The sequence below is a fragment of the Anser brachyrhynchus genome (assembly GCF_964034855.1).
Source record: "Anser brachyrhynchus genome assembly, contig: SCAFFOLD_543, whole genome shotgun sequence".
Taxonomy (NCBI): Eukaryota; Metazoa; Chordata; class Aves; order Anseriformes; family Anatidae; genus Anser; species Anser brachyrhynchus.
The window spans coordinates 14,115-37,076 of NW_027663566.1; the positions used below are offsets into that span (position 1 = coordinate 14,115).

General features: G+C 65.0%; 3 protein-coding genes across 3 annotated transcripts; all 3 read left to right on the plus strand.

The window, feature by feature from the left end:
- The first annotated feature begins 653 nt into the window (after positions 1 to 653).
- TGM1 (transglutaminase 1) lies at positions 654 to 13,337 on the plus strand. Its single transcript, XM_080609447.1, has 14 exons — positions 654 to 879; positions 1,641 to 1,820; positions 3,071 to 3,340; positions 5,589 to 5,707; positions 6,159 to 6,266; positions 6,939 to 7,113; positions 7,907 to 8,045; positions 8,233 to 8,336; positions 8,593 to 8,681; positions 8,956 to 9,109; positions 9,734 to 10,012; positions 10,105 to 10,265; positions 11,546 to 11,682; positions 12,462 to 13,337. The coding sequence occupies exons 1-14, from the start codon at positions 657 to 659 to the stop codon at positions 12,697 to 12,699; spliced, it is 2,376 nt and encodes a 791-aa protein (XP_080465573.1). The 5' UTR covers positions 654 to 656; the 3' UTR covers positions 12,700 to 13,337.
- A 4,982-nt stretch (positions 13,338 to 18,319) lies between these two features.
- Positions 18,320 to 19,393, plus strand: NEDD8 (NEDD8 ubiquitin like modifier). Its single transcript, XM_080609449.1, is given in 6 exon segments — positions 18,320 to 18,395; positions 18,657 to 18,704; positions 18,809 to 18,854; positions 18,857 to 18,890; positions 19,138 to 19,162; positions 19,164 to 19,393. Coding segments are annotated over 6 exon segments (240 nt in total). The 5' UTR covers positions 18,320 to 18,377; the 3' UTR covers positions 19,233 to 19,393.
- Positions 19,394 to 19,471: 78 nt separating this feature from the next.
- Positions 19,472 to 22,579, plus strand: LOC308187275 (importin-4-like; the record flags this gene model as incomplete). The annotated part of the gene is given in 10 exon segments (XM_080609450.1): positions 19,472 to 19,498; positions 19,772 to 19,840; positions 19,930 to 20,016; positions 20,881 to 20,960; positions 21,065 to 21,106; positions 21,254 to 21,305; positions 21,307 to 21,378; positions 22,397 to 22,432; positions 22,434 to 22,505; positions 22,507 to 22,579. Coding segments are annotated over 10 exon segments (610 nt in total), but the record flags the coding sequence as incomplete, so codon positions are not given.
- Between the last annotated feature and the right edge of the window lie 383 nt (positions 22,580 to 22,962).

The following is a 22,962-nucleotide window of genomic DNA, read 5'->3' on the forward strand; positions in this document are numbered from 1 at the left end:
TCCTGGGGGTCCCTACTGGTTCCTGGAGGTCTCTACTGGTTCCTGGAGTTCCATACTGGTTCCTGAGGGTTCCTACTGGTCCTTACTGGTCCATACTGGTTCATAGTGGTTTCTAATAGATTGTACTGGTCCAAAATGCTCTTACTGGTTATACTGGGAAGGGCTTGAGGGCCTTAAAGGGCCATTCTGGGAGGTTCCTACTGGTTCCTGGGGGTCCATACTGGTTCCTGGGGGTCATTACTGGTTCCTGGAGTTCCATACTGGTTCCTGAGGGTTCCTACTGGTCCATACTGGTCCATACTGGTTTCCAACGGACTCTACTGGTCCATAATGCTCTTACTGGTTATACTGGGAAGGGCTTGGGGGCCTTAATGGGCCGCTGTAGGAGGTCCCTACTGGTTCCTGGGGGTCCCTACTGGTTCCTGGAGTTCCATACTGGTTCCTGAGGGTTCCTACTGGTCTTTACTGGTCCATACTGGTTTCCAACGGACTCTACTGGTCCATAATGCTCTTACTGGTTATACTGGGAAGGGCTTGGGGGCCTTAATGGGCCACTGTAGGAGGTCCCTACCGGTTCCTGGGGGTCCATACCGGTTCCTGGAGGTCCGTACCGGTCCGTACCGGTCCTTACTGGTCCGTACTGGTGCCCGCAGGCCATGCCGGACGCCGACCCCCGCCTGGACCCGGGCCGCTGGGCGGCCGCCAGCTTCCGGCCGCGGGGGGCGCCCCCCGCCCCCGCCCCCCGCCCCCGCCGGGGCTTCTGGCGCCGCCTCGGGGGGTGCTGCGGGTGCTGCGGGTGCTGCCGGCGCGGCAACGAGGACTGGGAGCCCCCCCCCGGGGAGGTGCCGGGGCGGCGGCCCCCCCAGCCGATACGGCCAGGTGGGTTTCGGGCCGAGAAACGGCGCTTTTCGGCAAAAAATTTAAAAAAAAAATAATAATCATGACCGAAAAAAGGCGGTTTCGAGGCTCCCCGCGGGGAAGGAGCGGCGGTTTCGGGTCCCCCCCCCGAAGAAATTTGGGGGGTTTTGCCCCCCCCACCCCCCTGTTTGGTGTCCGGGGGGGGGGTCCTCGTGTTGTACCCCTCCCCTTCTTCCACCCTGCCACGTTTTGGGGCGAAAAAATGCCATTTTGGGGCAGGCTCTTTTCACAAAGAGAGTTTCGAGCCCCCCCCCCCAGTGCCACTTTTAGGGGTTTTATTGCCCCCCCCCCAGGGAAATTTAAGGGTTTTGGGGTCCCCCCTCTTAGCACCCCTCCCCTGTCCCCCCCCATGTATTCCCCAGTCGCCATTTTAGGCCAAAATCACTGCTTTTTGGGACATTTTGGGCTATTTGGGGGGCAAAAAGGCAGTGTCGAGGCTCCCCCCAGAAAGCCCTTTTAGGGTTTTTACGCCCCCTAAAGGGGAATTTAAGGGGTTAAAGCCCCCAGCCCCTTAACACCACTCCTCGCTGTGCCTCAGCGTCCCCATTTTGGGGTAAAAAACACCCTTTTCGGGTCCATTCGCGGGCTGTTTGGTAGGGAAAGCGCTGCTCGGTGGGGAAACGACGGTTTCAAGGCCCCCCCGAGGGGGGCGGATTTCGGGGTGGTTTTGGGGGTTCCCGGGGTCGGATTCGCGCGGGGTTTTCACCGCCCGACCCCCCCAGGCCTGTTGGCCCCCCGGGGCCTGGTGGTGGGCTCGGCGGCCAACCGGGTGGCCCACCGCACCTCCGAGTTCGCCTGCCCCCACCTGGTGGTGCGCCGGGGGCAGCCCTTCGACCTCCGCGTCCTCCTGCCCCGGCCCTTCGACCCCGAGGACGACAGCCTCTGCGTGGAGCTCACCCTCGGTCAGCGGGGGCGTGGGGGGCGAGGGGAGGCCGTGGGGGGCGAGGGGAGGCCGGGGAAGGGCGAAGGGGGAAAGGGGAAGGGCAAGGGGGGAAGGGGAAGGGAGGCCGGGGAAGGGGGAGGGCGAGGGGAGGATGGGGAAGGGCGAAGGGGGAAAGGGGAAGGGCAAGGGGGGAAGGGGAAGGGCAAGGGGGGAAGGGGAAGGGCAAGGGGGGAAGGGGAAGGGCAAGGGGGGAAGGGGAAGGGTAAGGGGGGAAGGGGAAGGGAGGACGGGGAAGGGGAAGGGAGGCCAGGAAGGGCGAGGGGAGGATGGGGAAGGGCAAAGGGGGAAAGGGGAAGGGCAAAGGGGGGAAGGGGAAGGGCAAGGGGGGAAGGGGAAGGGGAAGGGAGGACGGGGAGGGCGAGGGGAGGGTGGGGAAGGTCAAAGGGGGGAAGGGGAAGGGCAAAGGGGGAAAGGGGAAGGGCAAGGGGGGAAGGGGAAGGGCAAGGGGGGAAGGGGAAGGGAGGCCAAGGAAGGGCAAGGGGGGAAGGGGAAGGGAGGCTGGGGAAGGGGAAGGGCAAGGGGGGGGAAGGGGAAGGGAGGCCAAGGAAGGGCAAGGGGGGAAGGGGAAGGGAGGCCGGGGAAGGGGAAGGGAGGCCGGGGAGGGCGAGGGGAGGATGGGGAAGGGCAAAGGGGGGAAGGGGAAGGGCAAGGCGTGAAGGGGAAGGGCAAGGGGGGAAGGGGAAGGGCAAGGGGGGAAGGGGAAGGGCAAGGGGGGAAGGGGAAGGGCAAGGGGGGAAGGGGAAGGGCAAGGGGGGAAGGGGAAGGGTAAGGGGGGAAGGGGAAGGGAGGACGGGGAAGGGGAAGGGAGGCCGGGGAGGGCAAGGGGAGGATGGGGAAGGGCGAAGGGGGAAAGGGGAAGGGCAAGGGAGGCCAAGGAAGGGCAAGGGGGGAAGGGGAAGGGGAAGGGAGGCTGGGGAAGGGGAGGGGAGGCCCGGGAAGGTCAATTAAGGGTTGAGGATTAATTGGGGGCGTGGTGACATCACGCAAGCTGTGATGACATCGCCCAGGAGGGGCGAGGACGCCACTGAGGCCGCCGCCGCGCCCCTTGTTTGGGGGGTGGACTCGGCCCCGCGCCCGCGCCGCGGGGCGCGATGACCTCACCCGGGGGCGTGGCGACCTCGCCTGCCCTGGCGGTGACGTCACGCCGGGGCCGATGACGTCACGCCGCGGCCGATGACGTCACGGCGGGCCGGTGATGTCACCCGGCAGGCCCCAACCCGCAGGTGGCCAAGGGCACCCACGTCCTCATCCCGCTGGGCGAGGCCTCGGCCACCGGCTGGACGGCGGAGGAGGAGGAGCGGGAGGAAGGGGCGGAGCTCCCCGGAGGCCCCGCCCTGCGCCTCTGCGTCACGGCCCCGCCCGACGCTCCCATTGGCCGCTACCGCCTCAGCGTCAAGACCCGCACGGGGGTCGGGGAGTACGCCGCCCCCTTCGAGGACGCCAACGACATCATCCTCCTCTTCAACCCCTGGTGCCCCGGTGAGTCGGAAGCGTTTCGGGGCAAAAAGCAACGGAGTTGGGCAAGCTGGGGGCTCCTTGCGGTGAGATTCGGCGGTTTCGGGGCTCCCCCCGCGGGTTATTTGGGGGTTTCGGGGCTCCCCGGGTTGAGATTTGGCGGTTTCGGGGCTCCCCAATCTCAGTTTAGCGGTTTCGAGGCTCCCTAGGTTGAAATCTGGCGGTTTCGGGGCTCCCCGGGTTGAGATTTGGCAGTTTCGGGGCTCCCCAATCTCAGTTTAGCGGTTTCGAGGCTCCCTAGGTTGAAATTTGGCAGTTTCGGGGCTCCCCGGGGTGAGATTTGGCGGTTTTGGGGCTCCCTGGGTTGAGATTTGGCAGTTTCGGGGCTCCCCGGGTTGAGATTTGGCGGTTTTGGGGCTCCCCAATCTCAGTTTAGCGGTTTCGAGGCTCCCTAGGTTGAAATTTGGCAGTTTCGGGGCTCCCCGGGTTGAGATTTGGCAGTTTTGGGGCTCCCCAATCTCAGTTTAGCGGTTTTGAGGCTCCCCGGGTTGAGATTTGGCAGTTTCGGGGCTCCCCAATCTCAGTTTAGCGGTTTCGAGGCTCCCTAGGTTGAAATTTGGCAGTTTCGGGGCTCCCCGGGTTGAGATTTGGCGGTTTCGGGGCTCCCCAATCTCAGTTTAGCGGTTTTGAGGCTCCCCGGGTTGAGATTTGGCAGTTTTGGGGCTCCCCAATCTCAATTTAGCGGTTTTGAGGCTCCTTAGGTTGAAATTTGGCAGTTTCGGGGCTCCCCGGGTTGAGATTTGGCGGTTTCGGGGCTCCCCAATCTCAGTTTAGCGGTTTCGAGGCTCCCCGGGTTGAGATTTGGCAGTTTCGGGGCTCCCCGGGTTGAGATTTGGCAGTTTTGGGGCTCCCCAATCTCAGTTTAGCGGTTTCGAGGCTCCCTAGGTTGAAATTTGGCAGTTTTGAGGCTCCCCGGGTTGAGATTCGGCGGTTTCGGGGCTCCCCAATCTCAGTTTAGCGGTTTCGAGGCTCCCTAGGTTGAAATTTGGCAGTTTCGGGGCTCCCCGGGTTGAGATTTGGCGGTTTTGGGGCTCCCCAATCTCAGTTTAGCGGTTTCGAGGCTCCCTGGGTTGAAATTTGGCGGTTTCGGGGCTCCCCGGGTTGAGATTTGTCAGTTTTGGGGCTCCCCAGTGCAAGATTTGTCAGTTTCGGGGCTCCCCTGTTTAAGAGTTGTCAGTTTTGGGGCTCCCCATGGTGAGATTTGGCAGTTTTGGGCCTCCCCGGGTTGATATTTGTCGGTTTTGGGCCTCCCCGGGTTGAGATTTGGCAGTTTCGGGGCTCCCTGGGTTGAGATTTGGCGGTTTCGGGGCTCCCCAATCTCAGTTTAGTGGTTTCGAGGCTCCCTAGGTTGAAATTTGGCAGTTTCGGGGCTCCCCGAGGTGAGATTTGGCGGTTTTGGGGCTCCCCAATCTCAGTTTAGCGGTTTCGAGGCTCCCTAGGTTGAAATTTGGCAGTTTCGGGGCTCCCCGGGTTGAGATTTGGCGGTTTCGGGGCTCCCCGGGGTGAGATTTGGTGGTTTTGGGCCTCCCCGGGGTGAGATTTGGCAGTTTTGGGGCTCCCGGGGTTGAAATTTGGCAGTTTCGGGGCTCCCCGGGGTGAGATTTGGCGGTTTCGGGGCTCCCCAATCTCAGTTTAGCGGTTTCGGGGCTCCCTGGGTTGAGATTTGGCAGTTTCGGGGCTCCCCGGGTTGAGATTTGGTGGTTTTGGGCCTCCCCGGGGTGAGATTTGGCAGTTTTGGGGCTCCCGGGGTTGAAATTTGGCAGTTTCGGGGCTCCCCGGGTTGAGATTCGGCGGTTTCGGGGCTCCCCAATCTCAGTTTAGCGGTTTCGAGGCTCCCTAGGTTGAAATTTGGCAGTTTCGGGGCTCCCCGGGTTGAGATTTGGTGGTTTTGGGCCTCCCCGGGGTGAGATTTGGCAGTTTTGGGGCTCCCGGGGTTGAAATTTGGCAGTTTCGGGGCTCCCCGGGGTGAGATTTGGCAGTTTTGGGGCTCCCCAATCTCAGTTTAGCGGTTTCGGGGCTCCCTAGGTTGAAATTTGGCAGTTTCGGGGCTCCCCGGGTTGAGATTTGGCGGTTTCGGGGCTCCCCAATCTCAGTTTAGCGGTTTTGAGGCTCCCTAGGTTGAAATTTGGCGGTTTCGGGGCTCCCCGGGTTGAGATTTGGCGGTTTCGGGGCTCCCGGGGTTGAAATTTGGCGGTTTCGGGGCTCCCCGCAGATGACAACGTCTACATGGAGAAGACGAGCGACCTTAACGAGTACGTCCTTAACGAGACGGGGCGCATCTTCTACGGCACCGAGGACCAGATCGCCGAGCGCTCCTGGAACTACGGGCAGGTACCCCAAAAAAAGAGGGGGGGGGGGGGGAACCCCAAAAATGTAGGGCCCCAAAAACGGGAGAATCCTCCCCAAAAATGGGGACGACCCCAAAAATCTGGGTGGGAACCTCAAAAGAACTGAGGACCCCAAAATGGGGAGGTGGAACCCCCAAAATGTTGAATTGAACCCCAAAATGGGCAGGTGGGACCCCAAAATTTGGGGATATCCTAAAACGGAGGATCCTAAAAAATGGAAAAACACCTAAAAAACCATAGAATGTCCCCAAAATCACGATGGGCCGTCTCCGAAAAATGATTGGGGGTTCCCAAAACCGTCGCAGATCCGGGGGGGACCGCAAAAGAGCTGCTGGATTTTGGGGTGGATTGTGGTGATTTTGGGGCGGATCGGGGGGGATTTTGGGGTGGATTTGGGGGATTTTGGGGCGCCCCTGATTTCGGGGTCCCCCCAGTTTGATGCAGGGGTGCTGGAGGCCTGCCTCTACATCCTGGACCGCCGCGGGATGCCCCACAGCGCCCGGGGGGACCCTGTCATGGTGTCCCGCGTCGTCTCCGCCATGGTGGGTTTTGGGGAAAATTCTGAGCTTTTTGGTTACAAAGCGATGGGGTGCGCCGAGAGGGTTTGGGGGGAAATACTGGGGTTTTGTGGGAGCCGACGTGGGGTTTCGGAGGGTTAATTTTGGGTCGATTCCGTTGGGTTTTGTCTTTCTTTGGGATTTTGGTGGCTTCCGATAACGTTTCGGGGGGGGTTTCAACAAGATTCGGGGGCGTTTCCACGAGTTTTGAAGGGTTCTGGCGGGATTTGGGGCGATTTCATGGGATTTGGGAGCTTTTGGGGGGTTTTGGTGGCTTCTAGTGAGGGAAGTTCGGGATTTGGGGGCATTTCCTTGGGTTTGGGCCTTCTGATGGCATTTTTGGGTGAGTTTTAATGGGATTTGGAGGTTTTTGGGGCACCCTATTGATTTTTGGGGCACCCTATTGATTTTTGGGGCACCCTATTGATTTTTTTTGAGGTCCCCGAACACTCCCAGGAGGCAATTTGGGGTTTTGGGGCGCATTTTGGGTGGTTTTCATTGGGTTCTTGAGGTAATTTTGCACATTCCGTCCTCTCCTGCCGCCATCTTGGTGCGTTGGGCGGCGCCGTTTCCGGGGCCTCATTTTGGGGTGTTTTGGGGGCATTTTGGGGTTTTTGGGGGCGTTCTGCCCCTCTGTGAGGTTTCGGGGTGCCGCAGGTGAACTCCCTGGACGACAACGGGGTGCTGGTGGGCAACTGGACGGGCGACTACGCGCAGGGCACCAACCCCTCGGCCTGGGCCGGCTCCGTGGACATCCTGCGGGCCTACCACCGCGGCGGCGCGCCCGTGCGCTTCGGCCAGTGCTGGGTCTTCGCCGGCGTCATGACGACCGGTACTGGGCCGTACTGGTCTATACTGGGAGGGGGGAGGGGGTGGGTGGTGATAGGGGTGGTGTGATGGGGGGGGAGGTGGGGGTAGGGTGGGGGCTTGGGCCTGGTTTGCATGGGTTTGGGTCCGGTTTGGGTGGTTTTGGGGTGTGGTTTGTACCGGTTTGACTCCAGTTTGGACCAGTTTGATCCAGTTTATACCTGTTTGACTCCAGTTTATACTGGTTTGACCCTATTTATACTGGTTTTACCCCACCTCATGTCGGTTTGAGCCCAATTCATAGTGCCTTGACTCCATTTTACACCAGTTTGACCCCGGTTTACACCGGTTTGACTCCAGTTTATGTGGTTCTGGGCACGGTTTATACTGGTTTATACCAGTTTAACCCCATTTTTTAGCAGTTTGACTCCGGTTTATACTGGTTTGACTCCGGTTTATACCAGCTTAACCCCAGTTTATACCGGTTTGACTCCGGTTTATACCAGTTTTATGCCACTTTTTACCAATTTGAGCCCTGTTCATACCGTTTTGAGCCCGGTTCATACTGGTCTGACTCTAGTTTATACTGGTTTGATCCTTGTTTATATTTTTTTGCCCCCGGTTCATACTGGTTTATACTGGGAGAGGGCGTGAGGTGGTCTCAGAGCACCTGGGAGCCACGAGGAGGTGCTCGGAGTAAGGGAGAGAAGTTGAGTCAAGGTTCTTGGCTACATACTGGTCTGTACTGGTTCATACTGGTCTGTACTGGTTCATGCTGGTCTATACTGGTTCTGACTGGTCTGTACTGGTGGGCGCAGTGCTGCGGTGCCTGGGGCTGCCCACCCGCACCGTCACCAACTACAACTCGGCCCATGACACCGACGTCTCCCTCACCACCGACATCTACTTCGACGAGAACATGCGGCCCATGGAGCGCCTCAACACCGACTCCGTCTGGTACTGGTTTATACTGGTTTATACTGGTTTGGGCCGGGCGGGCGCGGGGCAGCAGCACCAGGAGGGCACAAGGAGGTGGTTTGCGGCACCATGGGGGTAGGAATGGCTGGCAGAGTGGCTCCTTCTGGGTCATACTGGTCTGAACTGGTCCATGCTGGTCCATACTGGCTTATACTGGTCTGCGCAGGAACTTCCATGTGTGGAACGACTGCTGGATGAAGCGCCCCGACCTCCCCGATGGCTACGACGGGTGGCAGGTGGTCGACGCCACCCCGCAGGAGACCAGCAGCGGTACTGGTTTATACTGGTTTATGGAACACAGTCATTTATACTGGTTTATACCAGTTTATACTGGTTTATACTGGGAGGTGCTGGGAGGAGACCTGGGTGGGAGGTTCAGGGGATGGTTGGTGGCCAATGGGCAGCCCTTTGTGCTGGTCTGTACTGGTCTATACTGGCCTGTACTGGTCTGTACTCGTGTATACTGGTCGGTATGGGTCTGTACTGGTCTATACTGGTCTGTACTGGTTTGTGCTGCCCCTCACAGGGCTCTTCTGCTGCGGGCCCTGCTCGGTGACGGCGGTGAAGAACGGCGAGGTCTTCCTCAAGTACGACACCCCATTCGTCTTCGCTGAGGTAGGGGGCGTGGTTTATCCGCAGGGGGCGTGGGTTATCCACAGGGGGCGTGGGGTGGGCGGGGCTTGGGGCTGGTGGGCGGGGCTTAGGGATGGTGGGCGGGGCTTAGGGCCAGGGCAGGCTCCATGGGAGGGGTGGGGGCACAAGAGGGCGGGGGTCAGCGCTAAGGGGGTGGGGCCAAGGGGGTGGTGGGCGTGGTGCGTGCTAACGAGGGGGGTGTGTCCATGCTAATGAGGGGGGCGTGTCCATGCTAATGAGGGGGGCGTGGCCACAGGTGAACAGCGACAAGGTGTACTGGCAGCGGCAGCCCAACGGGGCCTTCTCGGTGGTGCACGTGGAGGAAGGCGCCATCGGGCGCCGCATCAGCACCCTGGGGGCGGGCTCGGGGGCCCGCATCGACATCACCCACCAATACAAGCACCCCGAGGGTGAGGCCACGCCCCCCCCCGCTCCTGGCCACGCCCCCCTTCCGGCCACGCCCCCCTCCCTCTGGCTCTGACCTGACCCAACGAGCCTTGACCCCGAGCCTTGACCCCGAGCCTTGACCCCGAGCCTTGACCCCATTGTTCCTGAGCCCGACAGCCAATGAGGGTTGGGCCCTTGTGTCTGTGACCTGGTGACCCTTGACCCCCACGACCCCCAGACCCTTGACCCATCACCCTTTGACCCCCAAAACCCATCACCCCTTGACCCGTTGACCTCAAGACCCCTTGACCCGTTGACCTCAAGACCCCTTGACCCATTGACCTCAAGACCCCTTGACCCATTGACCCATTGACCTCAAGACCCCCTGACCCCATGACCCATTGACCTCAAGACCCCGTAACCCTTGACCCATTGACCTTAAGACCTCAAGACCCCTTGACCCTTGACCTCTAGACCCCAGGACCTCAAGACCCACAACCCTCGACCCACGACCCCATCCCCTTTGACCCCCTTGACCCAACCGCCCCCACCCCATGACCCCTTGACCCCGGGACCCCCCAACCCTACTTCGCGTGACCTCCTCCCGCGCCCCTTGACCCCTGACCTCTAACCCCTGCCCCCCACAGGCTCGGAGGAGGAGCGCCGCGCCGTCTCCACAGCCACCTCCCACGGCTCCCGGCCCCGCACCCGGGGGACCCCGTCCACCGGGGAGGTGACGGTGACGGTGGGGGCGGGGCCGGCGGTGGCGGGGGCGGAGCTAGAGCTGCGGGTGGTGGCCCGCAACCAGGGGGCGGAGCCTCGGACGCTCCGCCTCCGCCTGGCCCTCGCCCCCGTCCGCTACACCGGGGTGGCCGGGGCCCCCTTCCGCCAGGAGCAGCACCGGCGCGCCGTGCCTCCGGGGCAGGGTGAGGCCCGTGACCCCCCGAGGACCCCCCCCAAAAAATCCCCCCGGGACCTCGGGGGATCGCCCAACGCCGTGTCCCGCCCATCCCCGCAGAGGAGACGGTGACGATGACGGTGGGGTACGCGGAGTACGGCCCCCACGTGGGCGACCAGGACGCGCTGAAGCTGTCGGTGGCCGGGGCGGTGGAGGAGACCGGGCAGGTGGTGGCCAAGGAGCTGCGCGTGCGGCTGCAGGCGCCCGACCTCACGCTCACGGTAGGGGCCGGCCGCGTCCCTGGGGTCCCGGCCGTGTCCCTCGGGTCCTGTCCATGTCCCTTGGGTTCCATCTTGGGCCCCATCCGTGTCCTTTGGGCTCCGTCTGTGTCCCTTGGGCTCCGTTTTGGGCCTCGTCCATGTCCTTTGGGTCCTATCCACGTCCTTTGGGTTCCATCTTGGGTCTCCTCCGTGTCCCTTGGGCCCTGTCCGTGTCCTTTGGGTCCCATCCACATCCCTTGGGTTCCACCTTGGGCCTTGTCCATGTCCCTTGGGCCTTGTCCATGTCCTTGGGTCCCTTGGGTTCCATCTTGGGCCCCATCCGTGTCCTTTGGGCTCCATCCGTGCCCCTTGGGCTCCATTTTGGGCCTTGTCCATGTCCTTTGGGTCCCATCCACATCCCTTGGGTTCCACCTTGGGCCTTGTCCATGTCCCTTGGGCCTTGTCCATGTCCTTGGGTCCCTTGGATTCCATCTTGGGCCCCATCTGTGTCCCTTGGGCTCCATTTTGGGCCTTGTCCATGTCCTTTGGGTCCCACCCACATCCCTTGGGTCTACCTCCACGTCCCTTGGGCCCCCGTCCACATTCCTTCGGTCCCGTCCTTGTCCCCTGGGTTCCATCTTGGGCCCCATCCGTGTCCTTTGGGCCTTGTCCATGTCACTTGGGTTCCATCCATGTCCTTTGGGCTCCATTTTGGGCCCCATCCATGTCCCTTGGTCCCCATCCACGTCCCTTGGGCCTTGTCCCCATCCCCTGGGTTCCATCTTGGGCCTTGTCCATGTCTCTTGGGCCCCATCCATGTCCCTTGGGTCCCCTGGGCTCCATTTTGGGTCTTGTCCACGTCCTTTGGGCCTTGTCCATGTCCCTTGGGCTCCATCTTGGGCCTCATCCATCTCCCTTGGGTCCCATCCATGTCCCTTGGGCCTTGTCCACGTCCCTTGGGCTCCATCTTGGGCCTCATCCATCTCCCTTGGGTTCCATCCATGTCCCTTGGGCCTTGTCCACGTCCCTTGGGCCCCTTGGGCTCCATCTTGGGTCCCATCCACATCCCTTAGGCCTTGTCCGTGTCCCTTGGGTTCCGTCCATGTCCTGTGGGCCTTGTCCATGTCCCTTGGGCTCCATCTTGGGCCTCGTCCATCTCCCTTGGGTTCCTGGGTTCCATCTTGGGCCTAGTCCCCATCCCCTGGGACTCCTCCCCCTCCCTTGGGCCCCGTCCCTGTCCTTGGGTCCCTTGGGTGCCACCTCGGCCCCGTCCCAACCCTGTCCCCCCGTGTCCCCCGCAGCTGCTGGCGCCGGCGGTGGTGGGCCAGGAGGTGCCGGTGCAGGTGGTCTTCCAGAACCCGCTGCCGCGGGCGCTGACGGGCGCCGTGCTGCGCATGGAGGGCGCGGGGCTGTCCTGCCCCCAGGCCGTCACCGTGGGGTGGGGACACCGGGATGGGGGGTGGGGGGTGGGGGGTGGGGACATGGGTGGGGGTGGGATTTGGGTGGGGGTTGGGGTCCCAAGTGGTGGGGTGGGTGGCTGTGGGGTGGGGGACCTAATGGGGGTGGGGTGGGGAGCGTGGGGCACCCAAAGGGTCCATGGGGCACCCAAAGGGTCCATGGGGCACCCAATCACCTCTCGGACATCTAGTCAACCTTGGTGGCACCCAAAGGGGCTGTAGGTCACCCAAACATCCATGAGGCACCCAAAGGGTCCATGGGGCACCCAACCAACCCTGGTAGCTCCCAGTCACCTCTAGGGCACCCAGTCAACCTTGGTGGCACCCAAAGGAGCCGTGGGGCACCCAACCATCCCTGGGACACCCAATGGGTCTAAGGGGCACCCAACCACCTCCAGGGCACCCAAAGGGGCTGTAGGGCACCAAATCATTGATGGGGCACCCAAAGGGTCCACAGGGCACCCAACCACCTCTAGGGCACCCATTCATCTGTGGTAGCACCCAAGGGGTCCATGGGGCACCCAACCACCCCCTGGGCACCCAGTCACTGATGGGGCACCCAAAGGGGCCATGGGGCACCCAACGACCTCTTGGGCACCCAAAGGGTCTATGGGGCACCCAATCACCTCTAGAGCACCCAATGATCTATGGGGCACCCAATGGGTCTGTAGGGCACCCAACAGGTCTATAGGGCACCCCCCCACCCCCGTCAGCACCCCAGGGTGCCCGCGTGCCACCCGTGTCCCCGTTGTCCCCACAGGACGGTGGAGGCGGGGCAGACGCTGCGGCTCCGGCAGCCGGTGGTGCCGCTGCGCCCGGGGCGCCGGCGCCTGGTGGCGGCCATGGAGAGCGCCCAGCTGGGCCCCGTGCACGGCACCCTCCAGTTCGACGCCGCCCCCGACCCTACTGGGAACGCTGGGAGCGCCGCCGAGCCCCCGCCCCGCACCCGCAGGGGGCGACGCCGCCGGGCGCGCCCCGCTGGGAGCACCGGGGGGTGACCGGGGGGGGACTGGGAGCACTGGGAGGGGGGTATGGGGTGACTGGAGGGGGACTGGGAGCACTGGGAGGGGACTGGGAGGGAACTGGGAGCACTGGGAGGGGTATGGAGGGCACTGGGAGGGGACTGGGGGCAACTGGGAGGGGATTGGGGGCACTGGGGGGGGACTGGGAGAGGACTGGGAGCACTAGGAGGGGGATAAGGGGTCATTGGGAGGGACTGGAGGGGACTGGGAGCACTGGGAGGGGACTGGGAGGACGTCAGAGGGTACTGGGGGCACTGGGAGGGTGACTGGGTGTACTGGGAGGGCTCAGTGGTGATACTGGGAGGACTGGGACCAGGAATGGGGGTTACTGGGAGCACTGGGACCAAGCACGGGGGTTACTGGGAGCACTGGGGGGGCTACTGGGAGCACTGGGGCCAGGCATGGGGTTACTGGGAGCACTGGGAGCGCTACTGGGAGCAGATATTAGGGTTACTGGGAGCACTGGGAGCAGATATCGGGGCTACTGGAAGCACTGGGACTGTTACAGGGAGCTCCGGGGGAGCCCCGCCCACCCCTGGCCCCTCCCCCCCGACCCGCCCCGATGACGTCACCGCCCCTCCCCGTGACGTCACCCAATAAAGCGCCGCGCCGCAGCCCCGCCCCCCGCGTCGTTATGGGGGGGGGGGGAGGAAGGAAGCGCGGGAAAAGTGACGTCACAAAGGCGCCGCGCCGCCAATCGGGGAAGGGGGGGCGGGGCCGCGGCGCGCTGACGTCACTTCCGGCGCCGCCGCCGCCGGCGCACGCGGGGCCGCCCTCGGAGTCCCGGCGCCGCCGCAGCCCCCGCGCGGGGCCCGCCCCCCCCCCCCACCGGAAGTGACGCAACCGGGAGGGAGGGGCCATGGGGAGGAGTGACGTCAGGTGTGCCGGGGGGGGCGGGGCTGCGGGGGGGCGGGGCTTCCGGGTTGGGGGACGAGCGGGGGAGGGGGGCGGGGCTACGGGGGAGGGGGGCGTGGTCACCGGGTGGGCGTGGTCACCGGGTGGGCGTGGTCATGGGGGATGGGCGGGGGCCTGTGAGCCGGGGGGCGGGGTCATGGAGGTGGGGGCGGGGCCTGGGAGCTGGGGGCGGGGTCATGGAGGTGGGGGCGGGGCCTGGGAGCTGGGGGCGGGGCTTGAGGCCGGGCTTTGGGCTAAATGGGGGGTCTGGGGGCGGGGCCACGAGGCAATGGGCGGGGCTATGGGGCGGTGGGCGGGGCTATGGGGCGGTGGGCTGGGCTATAAGGCGGTGGGCGGGGCTGAGGGGCTGGTGCGGCGCCATATATGGGCATGTGGGCGGGGCTTTTGGCCAATGGGCGGGGCTATCACCTCGTGGGCAGGGCCCCGCCCTGACCCCGCCCACCCCACCCCCCCCCAGCCCCCCCCTGGCCCTGCGGCTGGCGCTGGCGGGGGCGTGGCACGTGGTGCGGGGGCGGAGCCTGGCCCAGTTCCCGCGGGTGCTGCGGCTGCTGGAGGCCGTGGGGCGGGCGGCTCCGGGCGCCGTCCGCTTCCGGCACGGGGCCCGCCTGCGCCTCGGCCTGCAGGCCGCCGTGAGTACCCCTGCCCCCTTCCCAGCACCCCCTGCGCCCTGCGAGATGGCCGACGCCCTGCCCGTCCCCCGTCATAAAATGGCTGACGCCCTACCCATCGTCCCTTGAGCCCTACAAGATGGCCGACGCCCTTCCCGTCACCCCCCTAGGCCCTCTCGCCCTCCCCATCATCCCCCACAAGACATGGCCGGCAACCTTCCCATCACCCTCTGGGCCCTACAAGATGGCCGACGCCCTTCCCATCACCCCCTGGTCCTCACAAGATGGCCGACGCCCTTCCCATCACCCCCTGGTCCTCACAAGATGGCCGACGCCCTTCCCATCACCCTCTGAGCCCTACAAGATGGCCGACGCCCTTCCCATCACCCTCTGGGCCCTACAAGATGGCCGACGCCCTTCCCATCATCCCCTGGTCCTCACAAGATGGCCGACACCCTTCCCATCATCCCTTGGGTTTCGCAAGATGGCCGACGCCCTTCCCATCATCCCCTGGTCCTCGCAAGATGGCCGACGCCCTTCCCATCACCCTCGCAAGGTGGCCGACGCCCTTCCCGTCGTCCCTCACAAGACGTAACCGGCGGCCATCTTCCCCCCTCGGCGGCCATCTTCCTCCCTCACCTTCCTCCCTCCGTGGCCGCCGGCTTCTTCCTCGGTGGCCATTTTCCCCCCTCGTTGACCACCTTCTCCCCTCGTTGGCCGCTTTCCCCCCTCGGTGGCCATTTTATCTCCTCGCTGGCCAGCGTCCCTCCTTGGCGGCCATCTTCCCACCCCGTCAGCCATCTTCCTCCCTCATCTTCCTCCCTCCATGGCCGCCGTCTTCTTCCTCGTTGGCCATTTTCCCCCCTCGTTGGCCATTCTCCCCCCTCGTTGACCACTTTACCCCCTCGGTGGCCATTCTGCCCCCTCGGTGGCCATTCCCCCCCCTCGGTGGCCACTTCCCCCGCCCCGCAGGTGGTGGTGCGGATGCTGCAGGAGGCGCAGCGGACGGAAGATCCTGGACGCCATCGACTCCTTCTTCCCCGAGGGCGACGGCCGCGGCCATGGCGGGGCACGGCCAGGCGGTGGGCACCGGGGGGGGGACACGGGGACGGGGGGGGGGACACTGGGACGGGGACGGGGACACTGGGACGCCCCCTGACCCCCCCGGTGCCCCCCAGACCCCGCGGGACCTGGCGCTGGTGGAGGAGGCGCAGGAGAGCTTCCGCGAGCTGGTGCTGGCGCTGCTGGGGGACAGCCGGCGGCGGGCGGCCTACCTGCGGGTAGGTACTCCCAGTACGGCCCAGCGCCTCCCAGTAGGGTACTGGGGTCTCCCAGAAGGGTCCTGGGGTCTCCCAGTAGGGTTCTGGAGCCTTCCAGTAAGGCCCTGGGGCCTTCCGGTATGGACCAGGGCCTCCCAGTGGGGCCTTGGGGTCTTCCCGTAGGGCCTGGGGACTCCAGTAGGGTCCTGGGGTCTTCCAGTAGGGCCCTGGGGCCTCCCAGTACGGCCCAGTGCCTCCCAGGAGTGTCCTGGGGTCTCCAGTAGGGTTCTGGAGCCTTCCAGTAAGGCCCTGGGGCCTTCCGGTATGGACCAGGGCCTCCCAGTAGGGCCTTGGGGACTCCCAGTAGGGTCCTGGGGACTCCCAGTAGGGTCCTGGGGCCTTCCAGTAAGGCCCTGGGGCCTCCCAGTACGGCCCAGTGCCTCCCAGTAGGTCCTTGGGGTCTTCCAGAATGGCCCTGGGGCCTTCCAGTAAGGCCCTGGGGGCCTTCCGGTATGGACCAGGGCCTCCCAGTAGGGCCTTGGGGTCTTCTAGTAGGGCCTGGGGACTCCCAGTAGGGCCCTGGGGCCTCCCAGTACGGCCCAGCGCCTCCCAGTAGGGTCCTGGGGTCTCCCGGTAGGGTCCTGGGGTCTCCCAGGAGGGTCCTGGGGTCTCCCAGTAGGGTCCTGGGGTCTCCCAGTAAGGCCCTGGGACCTTCCGGTATGGACCAGGGCCTCCCAGTAGGGCCTTGGGGTCTTCAGTAGGGCTGGGGACTTCCAGTAGGGTCCTGGGGTCTTCCAGTAGCCCCTGGGGCCTCCCAGTAGGGCCCAGTGCCTCCCAGTATGTCCATGTTGCCTCCCAGGGGCTCCCCAGTGCCTCTTTGTGCCGCCAGTTCCACGGTAGCACTTCTCAGTGCCTCCCAGTTGCTCCCAGTGCCTCCCAGTTCTTCCCAGTACCCTCCCAGTTGCTCCCAGTACCCTCCCAGTTGCTCCCAGTCCCTTCCTAGCACCTCCCAGCCCCCCCAGTCCCCCCCCGAGGGCTGCTGGGCGGTGCCGGGGGGGCTCCCAGTCCCTCCCAGTCCTCCCAGTGCCTCCCAGTGTCCCGCAGGGCCCGGCGGGGCGGGAGTACGGGGAGCCGTTCCTGCAGGCCCTCGAGGGCCTCTTCTACGAGTTCCTGCAGCGCCTCGAGAGCGCCCTGCCCCCCCCCGACCTCACCAAGGTGGGCGTGGCCTCGGGGGGGCGTGGCCTAAGGGGGTGGGGTCAAAGGGGGCGGGGGTCACAGGGGGCGGGGCCTAATGGGGGGAGGGGCTGGGAGGGGGGGCTGGGGGGCGGGGAGAGGTGGGGGTTGGGGGCGGGGCTTAGCGGTGGGCGGGGTTTGGTGGGGTGGGGGCGGGGCCAGGCGTTGGCCCCGCCCCATGATGTCATAATGAGGGGGCGGGGCCTAAAAGGGGGCGGGGCTTCAATGGGTGGGGCACAAAGAGGCGGGGCGTAAGGGGGCGGGGCCGCTGGAGGCCACGCCCCCTTCTAAGCCCCGCCCCCTTCTAAGCCCCGCCCCCTCCCCAGCTTCAGGAAGTGGTGTGGAGCCAATCGGGGCCCGGGGCCCGCCCCCGGGAGCTGCCAATCCTCAGCCGGTACCTGGTGGACATGGGCCACGCCCACCGCGGTAGGCGGGGCTTATTCGGGAGGAGGAGGGGGGCGGGGCTTAACGCGCAAGGCCACGCCCCCTTGACGCCAAGCCCCGCCCCCCTCAGCCTCGTTGCCACGCCCCCTGAGGCGGAGCTGCCGCCAGCTGGAGCCCGCCCCCCGGTGAGAAGCCCCGCCCCCTCCCCCTTAGCCCCGCCCCTTTTTGGCACCTGCCCGCCGATTAGCCCCGCCCCCTCTTGTAGCCCCGCCTCCAGGTCCGCAATCCCCGCCCCGGGCTCCGCAGGCTCCGCCCCCTCCGCAGCGCGCCATTGGGTGAGTGTCGGAAGGGGGCGTGGCCTCGAAGGGGGGCGTGGCCACGCTGACCCCGCCCCCCCGCCTCCCCCCCCCCTCAAGAATTCATCGGTGACGTCATCAGCGACTCGGACTCGGACAGCTTGCCCCGCAGGAAGGTGGGGCCGTTAATTAGGGGGGGGTAATTAGCGGGGTAATTAGGGGGGGCAGGATTAATAGGGGGGAATTAATTAACGGCGCCCCTCCCCCTTCTGTTCCCTTCTCCAGGGCCGCGTCCTGCCCCTCCCCCGCCGCACGATGCTCACTGCAGGTCAGTGTTAATGAACCCCCTGCTCGTTAATTGCCCCCCGCGCTAATTAGCGCTTGCTGCCAAAATAGTTGAGCTATCGGGAATGACGGGCTGCCAAATTCTGAGCCGCCTCCTGGGCCATACCAAGTGCTGCTGGGGGGTGGTGGGGGGGGGCAAAATCAGCCAATCAGCGAGGAGGAGCGGGGCAGGGCACCAATGGGAGCGTGGAAGGGCTTAGGGACTCGCTGTATTTAGGGACAGGTGGCCAAAATCCGCGTTTTTAGCGTTAAAATCGGTTTAAAACTGTTTAGTCGTGTGTGTCCCCCCCCCCGCGGCTTTACAATGGAACGTTCCGAGGGAGGCGGGGCGCGGACTACCACTCCCAGCAGCCCCCGCGCGCGGGGACGGCCGCCATTTTGCGCGGCGCCGGGGGAGGGGCGGGGCTTGAGGGCGCGGACTACAGCTCCCAGCGTCCCCCGCGCGCGCGGGCGGCGGCCATTTTGTGCCGCTCCCCCCGGCGCTGAGGGGGGGAAGGGGCGGGGCTTTGAGGGGGGTATTTCCGGTTCCGGGGGGGCGGGGCTTTTGAGGGGGGTATTTCCGGTTCCGGGGGGCGGGGCTTCGGGGGGGGAGAGGAGCCGGGCGCGGGGGCACGATGCTGATCAAAGTGAAGGTGCGGGGGGGGAGGGGAGGGGCACGGGGGGGGCATTATGGGATGGCGGGGGGGTGGGGGGGGGTGGGGGAGGGGCGGGGGAGCGGGGCATTGTGGGATTGGGGGGAGCGGGGGGGTGGGAGAGGGGGTGGGGAGGGGGGGAGGCCTTAGGGAGGGGGGGAGGCCTTAGGGAGGGGGCGTGGCTTTAGGGAGGGGGCGTGGCTATGCGGTAAGGGTGTGGCCAAAGTGGGCGTGGCCTCATTAAGCCCCTCCCCCTTACAGACGCTGACCGGGAAGGAGATCGAGATCGACATCGAGCCCACCGACAAGGTACGGAGCCGGGGCACGATGGGAAGGGGGGTGGGGTTATTGGGGGGGCGGGGCCCCGCGAGGCCCCGCCCACCCATCCCATAATACCCCCCCCGGGGGGGCAGGTGGAGCGCATCAAGGAGCGCGTGGAGGAGAAGGAAGGCATCCCGCCCAGCAGCAGCGCCTCATCTACAGCGGCAAGCAGATGTGAGGGGCGGGGCTTACACGTGGTGGGCGGGGCCTGGTGGGGGGGGCGGGGCCAATCGGGCGGGGTGTGGTCCCGCTGGGAGGGGCTACTTGGTTTGGGGGCGGGGCTTAAAGGGGATAATCAATGGGGGGTGGGTTAATAAAGGGAGGAGCCTAATGGGTGGGGCCTAAAGGGGGGTGGGGCCTTAAGGGGGGTGGGGCATTAAGGGGGAGGGGCCTAACGGGCTGGCCCCGCCCCCTCCCCCAGGAACGACGAGAAGACGGCGGCCGACTTACAAGATCCAGGGCGGCTCCGTCCTCCATCTCGTCCTCGCCCTGCGGGGGGGCGGGGCCCGGCGGTGAAGGGGCGGGGCTCCTCCAAAGCCCCGCCCACCCGCCACGCCCCGCGGGGGGCGGGGGGGAGCTCCCCCTCCTGGCCCCGCCCCCTTTGAAGCTCCCTCCTCCCCCCCCCCCTCACCCCCCGACCCCGGTTGATGATGTAATAAAGTGTCTTGATGATGTCATAGCCCGAGACTGTGTCGTCATTGTGGGGCGTGGTTAAAGGGGGCGGGGCTTTGGGGTGGGGAGGAAATTAGGTCGAAATGAGCGTTGCCCTTTTAAGGGGGTGTGTGGGCCCGTCGCGGTGGCGTTGCCCTTTTAAGAGAGGCGGTAGACAAAGAGGCGGCATCGCCCTTTTAAGAGATGTTGTGGGGCGCGTCGCGCTGTTGGCGTTTTAAGAACCCGCTCGGGGCCCACCGCGGAGCCGTCGCCCTTTTAACTCCCGCCTTCCCGCCGTCGCCCCTTGAAGAGCTCCTCCACGACCCCCGAGCCGGCGCAGAGCGGCCGCATCCGCCGGAAGTCCCCTCCCCCGCCCCTCCCCCCTCCTTCCGCCCGCTTCCAAGATGGCGGCGCCCGAGCTGGAGGCGCTGCTCGAGGCGCTCCTGGAGCCCGACAGCGACGGCATCCGCCGGGTACCGGCCGCGGGGTCACGTGTGCGCGCGGGGGCGGGGGGCACGTGCCCTAAGACCCCCCCCCGGTGACCCCCCCCCCCCCCCCCCAGGCCACCGCCCGGCTCCGCGAGGCCTTCGCCGACCCCCCGGGCCCCGAGCCGCCGGGGGGCAGCTCACCTGGCGGGCCCCGCCCGCAGGTGAGGCCCCCCCGGGGCTCGGGGCCCCCCCCCCAATTTTCGGTGATTTCGGGGCCCCCCCCCAAATGTTGTCAGTTTCAGGCCCCCCCCTATCCAAATTCTGTCAGTTTTGGGGCCCCCCCCTGCAAATTATGTCAATTTTGGGACCCCCCCCCCCAAATTTTGTCATTTTCCGCCCCCCCATCCAAATTTTGTCAGTTTTGGCCCCCCCCCATCCAAATTTTGGCAGTTTCAGGCCCCCCCACCGCAAATTTTGTCATTTTCGCCCCCCCCCCCCCAAATTGTGTCAGTTTCAGGCCCCCCCCCTGCAAATTTTGTCCATTTCGGGCCCCCCCTCCAAATTATGTCAGTTTTGGGCCCCCCCCGTGCAAATTCTGTCAGTTTTGGCCCCCCCCCTCCAAATTGTGTCAGTTTCAGGCCCCCCCCATCCAAATTTTGTCACTTTGGGCCCCCCCCCGTGCAAATCTTGTCAGTTTTGGGCCCCCCCCATCCAAATTTTGTTGGTTTCGGGGCCCCCCCCATCCAAATTTTGTCAGTTTTGGCCCCCCCCCCTCCAAATTCTGTCGGTTTCGGGCCCCCCCCATCCAAATTATGTCACTTTTGGGCCCCCCCCATCCAAATTCTGTCAGTTTTGGGGCCCCCCCCCGTGCAAATTATGTCAGTTTTGCCCCCCCCCCCATCCAAATTATGTCGGTTTCAGGGCCCCCCCCCCCCCAAATTTTGTCGGTTTCGGGGCCCCCCCCGTCCAACTTTTCACGGTTTTGAGGCCCCGACCTCCAACTTCTGGTAGTTTCGGGGCCCCCCCCATCCAAATTTTGTCGGTTTTGGGCCCCCCCCCGACCCAAATTTTGGCGCCCCCCCCAGGTTCGGCAGCTGGCCGCGGTGCTGCTGCGGCGCCGGCTTTCGGGGCGCTGGCGGCGCCTGGACCCCGACCTGCGGCAGAGGTGGGTGCCTTGGGGGGGGGGGGGGTTTTGGGGGGGGGGGGCGGTTTTGGGGTGGGGGGGGGCAACCCCCAAACCACGCCCCCCCCCCCCCAAAATAATTTCAGGCTCCCCACCCTGCTGGCCGAAGCCCTGGAGCGGGAGACGGAGTGAGTTTCGCAGCGGTTTCCAGGCCCCCCCCGTCAAATTTTGGCGGTTTCGGGGCTCCCCCCCCCCCAAAATTTGGGGCGGTTTCACGCCCCCCCCCCCCAATTATGTGTCCCCCCCCCCCCCAATTATGTGCCCCCCCCCCCCAGGCACCCGGTGGCGGTGGCGCTGGCCCAGCTGGCGGCCCTGGTGCTGCGGCGGGGGGGGGGCCGGCGCCTGGGGGCCCCTGGGGGCCTGGGTGCAGGGGGCGGCCGCCGACCCCCGGCGCAAGGAGGTAAGGGCGCGATCAGGACCCCCCCCCCAAAAAAAAAAAACAAACAAACCCGTTTTCCCCCCAATTTACCCCAAAACGGGGCGGAGGGGGCGGTTTGGAGGGGTTTGGGGGGGGGGGAGGTCACTAAATGGCGGTTTCGAGGCCCCCCCCCCGAACCCATTCCCCTTGTTTTTACCTTAAGGGGGGGGGGTCGAGGCCCCCCCACGCCCCGTTTCCCCCAAATTTACCCCAAAACGAGGCGGCAGGGGGGCAGTTGGAGGGGTTTGGGGGGGGGGGAGGTCACTAAATGGCGGTTTCGAGGCCCCCCCCCCATTTTTGCCCAATTTCCCCCCATTTTTGCCCAATTTCCCCCCGTTTTCCCCAATTTCCCCAAATTTACCCCAAAACGAGGCGGGAGGGGGCAGTTGGGGGGGGTTGGGGGGGGGGGAGATCACAAAATGGCGGTTTCGAGGCCCCCCCCCCCCCATTTTTTGCCCAATTTCCCCTCGTTTTTTGCCCAATTTCCCCCCGTTTTTCCCCAATTTCCCCCCATTTTTGCCCAATTTCCCCCCGTTTTCCCCCAAAACGAGGCGGAGGGGGTGGTTTTTTTTTGGGGGGGGTCCCCAGATATCGGTTTCGAGCCCCCCCAACCCCTTTCCCCTATTTTTGCCCTAAAAGGCGGTTCGAGGCCCCCCCCCCCCCATTTTTGCCCAATTTCCCCCCGTTTTTCCCCAATTTCCCCCCGTTTTTGCCCAATTTCCCCCCGTTTTCCCCCAAAACGAGGCGGGGGGGGCGCTTTAAAGGTATTTTTTTGTGGGGGGGGTCCCCAAATGTCCGTTTCGAGCCCCCCCCAACCCCTTTCCCCTTATTTTTGCCCTAAAAGGCGGTTTCGAGGCCCCCCCCCCCCCATTTTTCCCCAATTCCCCCCCGTTTTTGCCCGATTTCCCCCGTTTTCCCCCCAAAACGAGGCGGGGGGGTTGGGTTTTTTTTTTGGGGGGGGGTCGCTAAATGTCTGTTTCACGCCCCCGCCCCCCCGCAGGCGGCCCTGCTGGTGCTGAGCGCGGCGCTGGAGGACCCCCCCCCCGGCGCTGGCCCCCCACGGCCCGGCCCTGGCCGCCCTCTGCCGGGGGGGGCTGGAGCCCGGCGCCCCCCCCCCGCGCCCTCGCCTACGCCCTGCGCGCCCTGGGGGGGCTGGCGGCCGCCATGGGGGGGGGCGCACACGGTGAGCGGGGGGGGCGGGCGGGGGGGGGCCCCCCCGTAAAGTTACGGGGGTGGGGGGGGCCCCCTATAAAATTATGGGGGTTTGGGGGGCCCCCCGTAAAATTATGGGGGTTTGGGGCCCCCCCCCATAAAATTAGGGGGGTTTGGGGCCCCCCCCCATAAAATTAGGGGGGTTTTGGGGCCCCCCCCATAAGGTTTTGGGGGTTTTGGGGCCCCCCCTATAAAATTAGGGGGGTTTTTGGGGCCCCCCCGTATAAAATTATGGGGTTTTTGGGGGCCCCCCATATAAAATTAGGGGGGTTTTGGGGCCCCCCCGTAAGGTTTTGGGGGTTTGGGGCCCCCCCCTATAAAATTATGGAGGTTTTGGGGGCCCCCCCCTATAAA

Bases quoted from the DNA above. Each gene is read 5' to 3' on its own strand.
- TGM1 (XM_080609447.1), top strand. From the start codon at position 657: ATGCCGGACGCCGACCCCCGCCTGGACCCGGGCCGCTGGGCGGCCGCC. The intron at 6,267-6,938 runs GTGGGTTTTGGG...GGGGTGCCGCAG, and splicing joins CCCGCGTCGTCTCCGCCATG to GTGAACTCCCTGGACGACAA. The intron at 8,046-8,232 runs GTACTGGTTTAT...TGGTCTGCGCAG, and splicing joins CTCAACACCGACTCCGTCTG to GAACTTCCATGTGTGGAACG.